The following is a 14249-nucleotide window of genomic DNA, read 5'->3' on the forward strand; positions in this document are numbered from 1 at the left end:
TAGAATGTAAGCTTTTCAGAGGTTTTCCAATGAAGATGATTAGCTGTTTCAGGAGTGTCATTTGGCACTGAACTAGTTGATTTTAGGATGTGAGGAATCCTCAGAATTCAAGGTTGTTTGGAAAGTTGGTCTTTAACACTTATTAAATGCATCCTCATTTGTAAAATGAAGGTTTAGAATATAATTTTGTGTAGATGAATTGTATGGTATTGTCATAGATGTAAATGTGAGGGTAGGATTTACTGTGATGCTTGGGGAAGTTTTTAAATTTTGCAAATCCCAGACCAGCATTAGATGAGTAACTGGCATCTGTGCTCTTCAGCCATAATTAGCATATGCTAGCTAGGGTGCTCAATTTCTGAAAAACAAGGCTAAGAGAATAGTAACAAAATCAAGGATTGGTTCTTTGAAAAGATCAACAAAATTAATAATAGCCTTTAGCTAGATTTATTTATTTATTTATTTTTAAATTTATTTTTTAAAAGATTTTATTTGACAGAGAAAGAGCAGGAGCAAGGGGGAGGAGCAGAGGAGAGGGAGGAGCAGGCTACCCATTGAGCAGGGAGCCCCATGTGGGCTTGATTCCAGAACTCTGGGATCATGACCTGAGCCAAAGGCAGAGGCTTAACTGACTGAGCCACCCAGATACCCCCTTTAGCTAGATTTAAGGGGAAAAAAGGCTTAACTAAAATCAAACATGAAAGAAGAAACCATACTACCAATTTTATAGAAATAGAAAGGATTATAAAAGAATACTGTGAACAATTATAGAACAAAAAATTGGATAATGTAGTTGAATATACCACCTTCCAAGATTGAGTCATGAAGAAATAGAAAATCTTAATAGATTTTATGACTAGATTGAATCAGTGTCCAAACAAGAAAAGCTCAGGACCAGATGGCTTCACTGGTGAAGTCTACCAGATATTTTTATTTTTTATTTTTTTAAAGATTTTATTTATTCATGAGAGACACAGAAAGAGAAGCAGAGACACAGGCAGAGGAAGAAGCAGGCTTCCCCTGGAGAGCCTGATGTAAGATTTGATCCCAGGATGCTAGGATCATGACCTGAGCCAAAGGCAGATGTTCAGCCATTGAACCACCCAGGGCCTCTACCAGATATTTTTAAAAAGAATTATACCAGTCCTTCTTAAACTCTTCCAAAAAGTTGAAGAGGAGGGAATACTTTGTAGCTCATTATGTAAGACCAGCATTATTCTGAAACCAAAGCCAGACAAAGATACTACAAGAAAACTACAGACCAATATTTCTTATGAGTATTGATGCAGAAATCCTTAATCCTAGCAGACCAAATTCAACAGCACCATGACAAAGTGGGACTTACTCCTAGAATGCAAAGATGGTTTGGCATATGGAAAGTAATCAGAGTAATATACCATATTTACAGCATAAAGAAAAAAAAAAGCATGCTTATCTTAATGAAAAAAGCAATTGAGGGCAGCCTCTGCCTATGTCTCTGCCCCCCCCCCCCGTGTTTCACATGAATAAATAAATAAAATCTTAAAAAAAAAGAAAAACGCAATGTATAAAATTCATGATAATTAAGAATAGAAGGCAATTATTTTAACTTAGTAAAGGCTGTATATTAAAAACTCACACTTGATATACTCAGTGGTAAAAGACTGTGAAAGCTTTGTTTTTAAGGTCAGGAACAAGGCAAGTATGCCTGCTTTCACCACTTCTATATAGTGCTAGAAGTCCCAACCAGAGCAATTAGGCAAGAAAGAGAAATAAAAGTCATCCAAATTAGAAAGGAAGAGGTGAAATTATCTCTGTTTCTGATTTTATATATGTACGATTATGTTAACTATAAAGATTCTAGAAAAACTATTAAAACTAATAAATCAGCAAAGTTGTGGGATATGCAAACAATATGCAAAAATCAGTGAAAAAATCATCAAAGGAAATAATTGAAGCAATTCTATTTATAATAGCATCAAAAATAATAAAATACTTAGAAATGTTTACCAAGGTTGCAAAAGACTTGTACATTGAAAACTACAAAACATTGCTGAGAGAAATTAGATACAGATAAATGGATAGACATCCCATATTCATGAATTGACAGATGCAATATTTTTAACATGTCAGTACTGTCCAAAGCAATGTGTGGATTTAGTGTAATCCCTATCAAAATCCCAATGCCATTTTTTTTTCCAATGCCATTTTTTTAAACTGAAATAGAAAAATGTATCCTAAAATTCACATGGAATTTCTTTTCTTTTTTTTTTTTTTTTTAATTCACATGGAATTTCAAGGGAACTCAGCTAGCCAATAGACGAAGAACGAAGAGGTCTCAAACTTCCTGATTTCAAACATACTACAAAGCTACAATGATCAAATCAGTATGGTTCCAGCATAAAGATATATGGTATATTGACTACTATATAGAGTTTTCTTGAGGTGGGGGCAAGAATGTATCTTAGGTAATATAAACTAAACAGAAAGTAGAATGAGAATTTGCCAATTAGAAAATTGACAGTTGTCTAAAGATGGGAAGCTAATTTCAGAGTAAATGTCTATATATGGGTGAAGTTCTGTCAACTAGTAGGCACAATTAAACATGATCAGAGATTGTGATGATGGCTATACCTCTAAGAAATTTGCTTGGTAGTTCTCAAGGATTTCTATCATATTTTCTACTATATACTTCCTTTGAAGAAATGTAGCCTCATTTTGATTTTAGGAATATTTAGAATGAGTATTAGAGTCATGTTCTGTTTTTGGTAATTATGGAGAGAGAGAGGGAGAGGAGGAGGAAAGAGAGAAAGAGGGAAAGCTAGAGAAAGGCAGAGAGAGGGCAGGATAGAGGAAAAGAGGTAGATATTTGTAACTAGCAAGATTTTGTTACAAGAAAACCCAAGTTCATCTGCTTGTTGCTTAAAAAGCCAATACTCAAAAGACAGTTGTTGTTTTTTATAATTTTATTTATTTATTTATTTATGATAGTCACAGAGAGAGAGAGAGAGAGAGAAAGGCAGAGACACAGGCAGAGGGAGAAGCAGGCTCCATGCACCGGGAGCCTGATGTGGGATTCGATCCGGGGTCTCCAGGATCGCGCCCTGGGCCAAAGGTAGGCACCAAACCACTGCACCACCCAGGGATCCCTCAAAAGACAGTTTTGATTGGAAAGGAATATGTTTGTGATGAGCACTGGGTGTTATATGTAAATGATCAATCACTAAATTCTACATCTGAAACTTACAGTGCACTCTATGTTAACTAGTTGGAATTTACATTTTAAAAAGATATTTGTTTATTTATTTATTGAGAGAGAGAGAGAGAGAGAGAGAGAGAGAGCTCGTTCAAGGGGCAGGGCAGGGGGAGGAGAGGGATAAGCAGACTCCATGCTGAATGCAGAGCCCTGATGCCAGGCTCAGTCTCACAACTCTGAGATCATGATCTGAGCCGAAATCAAGAACTGGATACTTAACCAGCTGAGCCACCCTGGTGCTCCACTAGCTGGAATTTAAATAAAAACTTGGGGGAAATAAAAAAGGAAAAAACAAAAGGAAAGGAATATGAACTTTATTCAGGATGGCTTCAATTTTATTAGAAGGCTTTTCTGTGTGCTTTTTCTAAACATGGTTGTAAAGAAATGTCCTCAATAGAATGTATTCTCTTTGGGGGTGATAAAAGTCACAACAAGCAATACTTTATTTAATTCTGTTACAGAAGCTGCAGTAGTAGAATACATTCAAAGATAAGAGGCTGATAAGAATTGTAATGGGGAAGAAAGGTACATTCCCACCCTGCATACCAGTTAGGGGTTCTGGTTGACATTAACACTTTCAGTAAATGATTAGTAAATGAAGATACAGAGCTGGTGACAGCTGGGTGCATTCTTAGAAATTCTGAGTTGATCAGGATACCAAGGATACTACTAGGGAATAAATTGTTTAGGTTGGGCAGATTCTGAAGATTTTAGATTTTTTGCCACTTCTTTATCATTTACTTCTGTTGACTAACTGCCTGCCTTCCCCCCACATTGGTTTCAAAATTCTTTTCTTTCTTGACTTCTGTGAAATCAATCTCTTTATTTTCCTTTTCTTTTGACCCTTAAATTCCGGTATTCTGCAGAGTTTTCTTTAGCCCTCTTCTTTTTTTTTTTAATTTTCACTTTTATATTAATATCACTTTAGGGGACCCCTGGGTAGCTCAGGGGTTTAGCGCCTGCCTTTGGCCTGGGGCGCGATCCTGGAGTCCTGGGATCTAGTCCCGAGTCGTCGGGCTCCCGGCATGGAGCCTGCTTCTCCCTCCTCCTGTGTCTCTGCCTCTCTCTCTCTCTCTCTGTGTCTGTCATAAATAAATAAATCTTTAAAAAAATAAAATCACTGTAGTTACCACCTATTTGTTGATGATTCCTAAATCTCACTGTTTTGGGTAGAGCTCCTGACTTCTATTTATCATTATATGTTTATATGTCCACCGGAATATTTCACAAATGTTAAGTGAAAAAAATTCCCAAATTGTACTCATTCCACTAACTAGTTCTTCAGTATTTCCTCTTTTGCTTATTTGCAGCACCACCCAAACTCTCTTCCTCCTATGTTTCACTGCTGTTAAGTCCTTATATGCATTTTTGTATTTATTCCAGAGTTGTCTTTTTAAATCCTAAATAGTCTGCTTTTACAGATGAAGTAACTTAATCTTTTTGTCTCAATACTGTAAGTATGTGTCTGTACTACGACATAAACCTAGGTCTGTCAAATACTAGATTTCCTATTTCTTGCCAGTTATAATACTACCACTCACTTCTATGACTTTAAAAAAACTAAGAGTGTGCCTAATAAGGTTTAACAACAAGGGTATTTATTGCAGAGTTTATAATGATAAAAATTTCCACTAATAGAGATTCCATGAAATCTATTATAGCACATTCAGATGGAATGGCATGTGGTCATTGTACATTATGTTTTAAACCAGTAGTTTTTATTTTTATATAAACAAAGTCGTGTGTGGAAACCCAATGTATGAAATACCTTTAAAAAAAAAAAAAAGCAGGGATCCCTGGATGGCTCAGTGGTTTAGTGCCTGCTTTCGGTCCAGGGCATGATCCTGGAGACCCGGGATCGAGTCCCACATTGGGCTCCCTGTGTGGAACCTGCTTCTCCCTCTGCCTGTGTCTCTGCCTCTCTCTCTCTCTCTTTCTCTCTCTGTGTGTCTCATGAATAAATAAATAAAATCTTAAAAAATAAAAAAATTAAAATTAAAATTAAAAAAAAATGCTTAAAGGGTATGAAAGCCCCAGAGGGCCTCCTTGACCTGTCTGCAATGGTTCTCAAGGATATGTAGGTACAAGGTTGAAATTTTAATTTTTTCAGATATAGTTAATGAATTAGGAAAATATTTACAATATGTGAAGTGAAAATAATACAGTTAACAAAACAATGTGTATATATAGCATATCCTCAATCTTGTTACATATATATGTGAATGTTCATATAACTAAAAGAATGGAAGATTATACATCAAAATACAAATACTAGTTATTCCTTAATTTGGTCATTATGAATGATTTTAATTTTTTGTGCATTTTTTTACAATGAACAAGAACTAGTTTTGTAAATAGACAATAAAAACTCCAGAATATTATTTTTGAAAAGGCAATAAAAGAAAAAATAAGTATAAACAAATTTACTGCATATTGTTAAATACACATATATGCAGTCCCCTCCCCCTTCTTCCTCTTCCTCCTCCCTATCCAGAGTAAAAGGAAAGAATCCCGCAGCTGGTGTGCCATGAGCTTTGATTTGAAGCTCTTGATAAGCATAGGGTCATTACCTTTTGAACATCAACCTGATTATTGATGTCAGTTGGCCTTTAGAGTGTAGGTTTTGGAAGCTGCCTGGGTTTGAACCCCAGCTCTGCCACTATGCATTGTTTGGCCTTGAGTAAGTTACTTACCAATACCTAAGTTTTCCCCATCTATGAAAAGGGAGTTGTTAGGCTTAGATGAGTTTAACTCGATAACATGCTTAGAGAAATGCCTGGCCCTTAGTGATCAGTAATAGTTGTGGTTATTATACCTTTAGAGTTATTTTCCCTCTCCTTACCCCAGAGTTGACTGGGAATTCCAGAACTTTACAAAGAAAGTCATAGTTTTTACTTGGATTAATTTTCTCAGGTTAGTAGTCAACATACTGCATATTCTTTCTAACAAGGTTTAGTAGTGACTTATTTTATAAGGATTTGCATATTTTTATGGTATGATTTCTGGCCAGAAATTATCTAGTGTGGTTGTGCTGGGACTCTCCAAGACTACCTGCAGGTTCAGTGATTTCCTAGAAGGACTTTCAGGACTCAGCATCTGGTTGTACTCATAACTATGATTATTTGCAGTGAAAGGATACAAAGCAAAATTAGCAAAGGGAAAAGGCACAAGGGATAAAGTCCAGAGAAGACCGGATATAATCTTTTAACAGTCTTCTCTCAATGGAGTCACACAGGATGTGCTTAATTCCTCAGCACTGAGTTATGACAACACATGAAATGACTACAGGGAAGCTCAGTGCCCAGGGTTTCTTCTACTGGGGACTGTTCCTCTAGGCACCCTCTGCCTAGCATGTTCAAAATTTCAGATTCCCAGAAAGAAAATATGTTTTCAATATAACCACACTGGAAAGTTTGGACACAATGAGCTGTTCTTATCAGGGAATGATGGGAAGGAACCCTCCTGAAATCTAAGTTCCCAGATGCCTATGAAAGGCCAACCCTGTAAGGAGGTCTTTCTAAAGATCTAGGCTCAGGCCTGCCACGTTAACTCTTTCCTGCGCAGAGTATATTATATATTTTACCTAAGAAACTAATATAAACAAATATGTACTTTTTAAAAAAGTTTTATCAACATATAATTCACACATCATAAGATTTACCCATTTAAAGTGAATAGCGGTGATTTTTAATATTTTTATAGACTTGTGCGACCATTACCACAATCTAAATTTTATCACCTCAAAAAGAAACCCCATAATCATGGGCAGTCATTCCCTATTCTTAGGTGCTTACCCCTCCCTTGACTCCTACTGCAGCCTCCCCCCCCCCCCGCCCCCATCTACTTTCTGTCTCTGTGGCATAGAGCTATTGTATAAATTTGATGGGTTTTCAGATTTATTCTTTGGTCTAATGGCTTTGTAAGAAGGTAGTTCAAAAATTATTCAGAGGTATTTCTCTTTCAGTGTGTCAATCGGTCACAGTCTGAGTCTCTATGATAGTCTCCAAATACAGAGCTTTATCAATGGTAATCATCAAAATTGGTATTACTTGAGTTGGTGGCATTTAATGAAATAATTCATTATAAAGGCCCTTGTTGCAAACTTTGTTCTCATCTTTAAAAGAGTACGTTATACCAATGGTGAGGCCTACCAAGAAAATTTAGTCCTAAACAAGGACTATTGTTTAGTTCTTAATGATATCTTCTTGTTGCAAGATAGATAAGGACTAGTGTAGAAAATTGGATGAAGTTGGAAAAGGTAGCTGCACTATTGCCATTAAGATGGAGAGAAGGAAGGTGGTATATATTAAGAGGGAAAGGGCAAAACATGTTACCTTATAATACATGGCTACTTTTTTTTTTTAACTTTCTCTAAGGTAGGTACAATATGTAAGAATAAATAAAAAGTAGATTTACCTGTAAAATTTTAAGTTCTATTTTATATATAAAAGATGTATAAAAATTCTTTAAGATTGTAAAAATTGTAAAGTGTTTTTTGGTCATTATTTTAATTGAAATCTATTTCCCTTCACAACTGAGTTAGACAAGCTGTACTACACACTGAGAACTGTGGGAGGATATTTGTTTTGTGGTTAAAATACAGAGCTTAGTCACCATGAGTTATGTAGTTGTTGACTAACTGAATGTTTACCTAAATGTCCAAACCTGTGTAAATTCTTATGCTTTTGAAATATGTTTAATTTTAATGTTAACACGTTTGTAATTAAGGGATTTTTGGACATCGAGAATTAATATATGAAATGACTTGTTTTCAGGGGCAAAGCACCAGAACTCATTGTTACTTACTTGCTTGCCTTCCAGGTGATTTTACAGCGAAATGCTGCTCTCCATAGGAATGCTCATGCTATCGGCCACACAAGTCTATACCATCTTGACTGTCCAGCTCTTTGCATTCTTAAACCTACTACCTGTAGAAGCAGACATTTTAGCAGTAAGTATAATAAAATTTATTTGTGTCTAAAAGTATACTTCAGAGAAAAGCTTTTAAAAAGCCCTAAGTGATAAGACATTTACCTATAGAGGACCCTACTCATCTTTTTATTGCTTAATATCTAACATAAGATCTGACATACAATAAGTACCTGATTAATGTTGGTGCTTTTGAGAGTGTATATGCACTCTCATGAGTGCTCATGCACACGAGTATCTACATGCTGTGTATTTGTGTAGAATCTTACTGTTTTTCTTGTTAATTAGTGTAGCTCTAATGACTTTGATAGTGATATTTTGAAAAATTATATAAGATGCTTATAGAAAATTTTTTTTTCTTATAGAAAATTTCAAGCTCAGATTAACATTATTAGGAAGGGAAGCATAATAATCTTGTCTTTGAGAAAAGTTTTTACAGAAGATTGCTCCTCAAAATCTTAGTAGTTCTTTCTAGGTTGTCTTACTGTCCTCTATGCTGGGAAGTGTACATATTTTGTTTCTCATTTCTGTGAAGCCAGAAAAAGAAGAATTAGCTGTGTGTGTATGTATGTATATCTCTACTCTAGGTATTATGCTAAAGATTTATAATTTTTAATTTCTGGGTATAAGTGATTTGCTTAATGACATTAGGTCATCCTAGAAACAGAAGGACCAGAATTGTTGCTGACCAAAGCTTCATGTAGTCCTCAGTCATGTTTCTGTATGCTGTGGTACTTGGGGAGGTATCTAGGATCATTGCAGAATTTGGGAGAGCCAGGCTGGTTTCTGTATCCTAACTTTTGAATCTTAGCAATTCTAATCCCTATGAAACTCACCAACCTTTGTTACCCTCTTTAGTAGAGAACTAATTGATTAGATTTTTCTGGAATAGTCTAGATGGAGTAGAAGTAGAACTTGTAAGGACTAAGAGTCCGTTGCCCTGCAAATTTTCCACTAAATTGGTCCCCAAAGCCCTGGAATATTTTGGGGGTGACTTTTGAAATGAAGTAGAGGATTTATGGACTGATCAGTTAATGAAGATTCCCGTGAGCCTCTTTTTCCTTTGATTTCTTCCATATTCTCCCCTCCCAACTTTGTTCTTTGTAATATCTACCACACTGTCTTGCTTCTTTACTTTTTACCTGAAGTGGATTGTTATTTTATGGTTCAGCTATGTGATGGGCTAAATAAGTTTTAGTGAACTACTCTAAAACCAGCTGTGTGATCCTAATCAAATTACTTAGCCACTGTAAGTGCTTCAGTTTCTTTATTTGTAAACTGGTATGTAGTAGTGATAATTAAATAAGGTAAACTGCTTAGAACAGTACCTAACACATAGTAAATGTTTTATCTTTTTTATCTTCATTATAATTATCATTCTCCTCATCCTTTACCCACTACCTCGAGCAGTATATGAGACTTACTGAGGTGTTTTTTTTTTTCTTTTTAATGTAGACACAATAAAATGTTAGGCATAGAAGTACAGTCAGTCCTTGCCAGCAGTGTTCTCTATGTTTCAGGCCACTAAATGTGTGGAATGTATGTCGATATAATCTGGGGAAGGAACCGTTAGCATGGGAGTTGCTTAAATGGAGGCTTTTATGCTGACACTAAAGGGTAGAAGGTTGACGGTGCAGACATAGCTGGAGGAGAGTAGATTGTGAAGGCACGTAACTAGCAAAAAGGGGAACTAAATATCAAGGCAGAGGAACTAGATGTGGTAACACAAGCATAAGGAAGTGAGTCAAGAACCAGAAAATGGTAGCACTTCCTTTTAATTGAATGAAAGCATCCTGAAATCTGAATGTGTAGTAATACAGATTTAAATAAATTGGACATCAGGTTGGTCCATTTTGGACTGGTATTAGGATGCTGTTTTTGAAAAAATAAAATTCAGATGATTTTGTTTTTGGCAGTTGAATTCTCCCATTTGTTAATTCCCTGGCAATAGTATTTGTCGAACTAGTTAGAGTTCTAAGAGAATATGGAGGTGCTACTATAGTGTGTTGCTGACTTGTCAGTAAGTCCCCTAGACCCATGAGTACCCGGAAGGCAGGATTGTGTCTTACTACATTTAGTTTCTAGTGCCTAATGAGAGTTATACAGTAGAAATTCATTTTTTTTACAGTAGAAATTCAATAAATGTTTGAACCAATTAATAGCTTTTCTTTGGAGATTTCTTTCATATTTTCTTTTACTAGCATCTAGTCCTTGGTACTTTAGATTATTGTTGTTTCTGTTAGCAATTCATCCTCATCATCTTTTATCTCATCATTTCTCTCTTTGATCCAAAATGAAATGAGAAATTATTAATTATGTGGGTTTATATCTAGAAACATGAAACTTTAGATTTGGCAGAGGCATTACACTTTTGAGATAATCAGATGGTTGTTGTCTATTCTGAGGTACACAGGGTACAAGTGGCTAGTTAGCTTTGAGCTGTGCCATGATCTTGCTGAGAATTTGTATCCATCTTAATGTAGTTTCAAAGAGAGTCAACCCAATTCTGGTTTACTCCCAATCTACTTTTTATTCTGTTTTAGGGATTTGTCAGAGAGAATCTGTTGCTTGGTAGGTGGTCGTGAGGTTCAGTGGGCAGAGTAGGAGAGAAGCACCCAGTGGTTAGTAGTGTGAATGAATTGGATTATATAGTGTTGTTAAGAGCTCCTGCAACAGAGTTAGAATGTGAGTTGAATTCCATTTCTACCACCCTGCAGTTGCATGACCTTGGACAAATAGCTTAATATCTCTTAAGTCTCTGTTTACTTAGGAAATGAGACTGTATGAGAGACATTGTGGGACAGTGAGTTAAGAGCTAGGGCTCTGGGACCAGACTGCCTGTGTGAGAATCCTGGTTCCTCTAATCTACTAGAGCAAGTTATTTTCAACATTTTGTGGCCACTCTGTAAAATGAGGATGATAAAATAGTGGGAGACTTTATAAGGCTTTTGTAAGGTTTAAATAAGGGAACCACAATTGTCAGGTGTTTAGCATGATATCATAAATGCTTAATAATTGTTAGTGTTTGTTACTTTATAAATTAAACCTTCTGTTAAAGCTTCTGTGGGAGGAAAGAATAGGTTGAGAAAAGACCTTTTCAAAAGAGGTGGATTAAAACTGTTAGGTGGCAGTCACTGAGGATGGGATTACAGAGAGGAATAACTTTATTTTCTACTTCAAGAATTTTAACAGTGAACATTCTTTTAATTTCATGAGCAGCAGCCCACCCTCCAATACTAAAAATATAAAGCACTTTTGTGTTAAAAATGTATGTTTGTCTTGTTCATGATAGGAATATTTTTTTTATTTTTAAACAGTTGTTATTGTGACAGGCCGTGTGGGACAATCCATATTTTGCTGTTAATGGAAAGATGAAGCAATTTCAAAATGGATCTCACTCAGTAACAAAACTTACTCCAAGTCCCAGTGTTGCAAATATTGTTGTTCAAGCTATAGACATTTTATTTCTGAGATTTTAACCAAAAAAGTGAAATTCCTCAGTACTAGGAAGTGATAAAAAAAATACTTAGTACAGTTGTATTTTCCATTTCCTGATTTTAAAAGTACAGTTTTTTTTTTTTTTTAAAAGGTACTGCCTGGAGACACTTGTGTTTTTCCTTTGGTCTATCTATGTTGATTTAGATCAGTTTCTTTATTTTAGAATAGTGTCTTTGTCTTGGAGGAGTTAAATGACTTTCTCAAATTTAACACTTGAATCAATTAAAGATGTTTTAATTAAGAGGTTAAATGCTACATTGTGATAATGGATATAAAAAGCCCTTGTGACTCTAAAGCACTTTGTAAACCATAGAGCACTCTGTAAGTATGAGTTATTGTTACAATAGGAAATTACCCTGAAGCAGTGTTGGCTTCCAGCTATACTATCAGGCTGATTATCCCAGAGATAACAGAGTAGATAGATTTAGTGACCAAATTCAGATGCTCGAATCACACATTATATTAAATTAATCACCTAGAATGAGAATTACAGGTAAAACATGGGTATGTTAAGACAATCAGGATAAGATTCAAGTGAAATGCTAGGACTACACCACCCAAATCCTGTGTTGGCAATTATTAGTTTGTTCAGTTTCTCTCAATGTTGCATTAGCTTCTCTGGTCACAGAGTGGTTACCAGGACCTGAATTGAGGGTGAATAAGGGGAATTGACAGAAAGTTTTTGGATCCAAAATTTGTTGGCTCTATTGAAGAGACTCAAGATATTTACATCTGAACACAGCTATAACTTGCTGTTAACCTGCAGAGTGTTTTTCTATTTGTCTCTGGCAGATGCCATGTGAATTTAGAATGTGGATCACCAGTGGGCATTTGATTGAAGGATGACAAAACTCTCAATCTGGATTTGTGACCTAATCCATGCTTTGTGAATATTTAAAGTTTGCTTGATCCTTTCCTACTATCCTTTGCTACCTATACATAACACTGTTGCTTTCTTCTATCCATCTTACCTATATTCAAAACAGTGTTCTGTTTTTTTCTATCTTTGGCCTACTGTTTGCAAAAAGCTATCTTAACTTCTAATACATCATGAAAGCTTTGCCTATGTTTCGGAAGTTACTTGTTTACTATCTTTGCTTAGTTTCATCTATCTTCCTTGTTTCTCTTTTCTGTATAGCAGATTGAACATTCTTAAATAATACAGCAAACTCATTTTGCAATTATCATTACTGTTATCTTCTACAATTACAGAGAACTCTTGCTTTTTTTCCTTTTTTTTTTTTTTTAAAGGAAAAAGGGAACTGATAAATACTGTAGCATAGGAATCTGTATAAGGAAGGGGAAAGTTTAAGAGTTTGAAAGCCTTGGTTCTCTATATGGATGTATTTCATTGAATTTACTCCTTTCATTGTTTAGCTCTAGATGAAAATGTCCAGATTATATAGAAACGTCAATTTCTTAAAAATGATTTGATGCTTCTTCTTTCTCTGGGGAAAAGCCATCTTTTGTAGATAGAGCCAGAAATATCTCTTCTATTAAATCAGACCCTTTGGAGAAAGTCAAAGGGAACTCTTGCTGGAAAATAATGTGTTTAGAAAATTCCTTTCTAGGGAAGAACTCAGAAAGCAGAAAGTGGTTTAATTTCACACAATAATTATGTGAAATCAGAATCTAAGCAGTTGTATATGTAGTAAATGGTATATATTCCTTGCTATTTTAGCAGATGTGCATTACAAAGTTGATTTAATTGTGTTAAGCTGTGATAGTGGATCAGAATTATGAAGTGACAACTTAAATAATAAATAAATCAAATGACAGCTTAAATAAACATTTTGTTTAATGTTATGTGTAAATTGGTTGTAACTTGATTGTTTTTAATTTTATATTTAGTATAATTTTGAAAATGCATCTCAGACATTTGATGACCTTCCAGCAAGATTTGGTTATAGACTTCCAGCTGAAGGTTTAAAGGTAAGCAAGTAATAATAATATGTGGTAAAAGCACAAAGTATTTAGTGAGGTCATTTTTATTCCTTGTTTAAAGAATGAAAATTTCTTACTATTATCATAAAACCCATACATAAACATTTGTAAAAGGTTCAGACTATTCAAAAGATATAAAGAAAATGAAAATAACCTATGATTGTATCATTCTGGACTACCCACTGTTAACATTTTGGTATGTATTTCAGACATGTTTTCTAAGATATGTGCTGTGTGTGGGGAGTGTGTGTGTGTTTATAGATGTATGTGTATGCATATATTTATGTAAGTGTTTACTTATATAATGAATCCATATTTTAATATTAAATAGAGACATGCTACTTGGTTTCCAGGCCTTTTCACTTCTCCATCTAGAACATCTTTTCATAGTATTAGAGAGGGATCTATATTTTTATTTGCAATGCCTGGATAGTTTTGCAGTATCATGAAATATTATGGATTTTTGCATATTTATTTGTTTAAATTTTCATGTGGATTTTTAGGTTGCCCAGTTCTTGCTATTATAAACTGTGCTACAGTGAATGTCTTTATTTTTGTGTATTTGTCTATTTATTTGCATAAGATACATTTCCAGATGTAGAATTGCTTTGTTTATGGAACACAGGTTTAAAATTTTATTGTA

The 14249-nt window shown here is 34.9% G+C and overlaps 1 protein-coding gene across 3 annotated transcripts in view; it reads left to right on the forward strand.

Moving 5' to 3' along the window:
• The window catches only part of RNF13 (ring finger protein 13), a 194069-nt gene that overhangs the window by 66462 nt on the left and 113358 nt on the right, over window positions 1–14249 (forward strand). For all 3 annotated transcript variants that reach the window (XM_055321216.1, XM_055321215.1, XM_055321214.1), the window contains 2 exons: window positions 8057–8186; window positions 13514–13594. In XM_055321216.1, the coding sequence (XP_055177191.1) occupies window positions 8073–8186; window positions 13514–13594 (195 nt within the window). In that variant the 5' untranslated portion in view covers window positions 8057–8072. The remainder of the gene's footprint in view (window positions 1–8056; window positions 8187–13513; window positions 13595–14249) is intronic.

This window comes from Nyctereutes procyonoides, unplaced genomic scaffold (genome assembly GCF_905146905.1).
Source record: "Nyctereutes procyonoides isolate TBG_1078 unplaced genomic scaffold, NYPRO_anot_genome, whole genome shotgun sequence".
In the NCBI taxonomy this organism is placed as follows: Eukaryota; Metazoa; Chordata; class Mammalia; order Carnivora; family Canidae; genus Nyctereutes; species Nyctereutes procyonoides.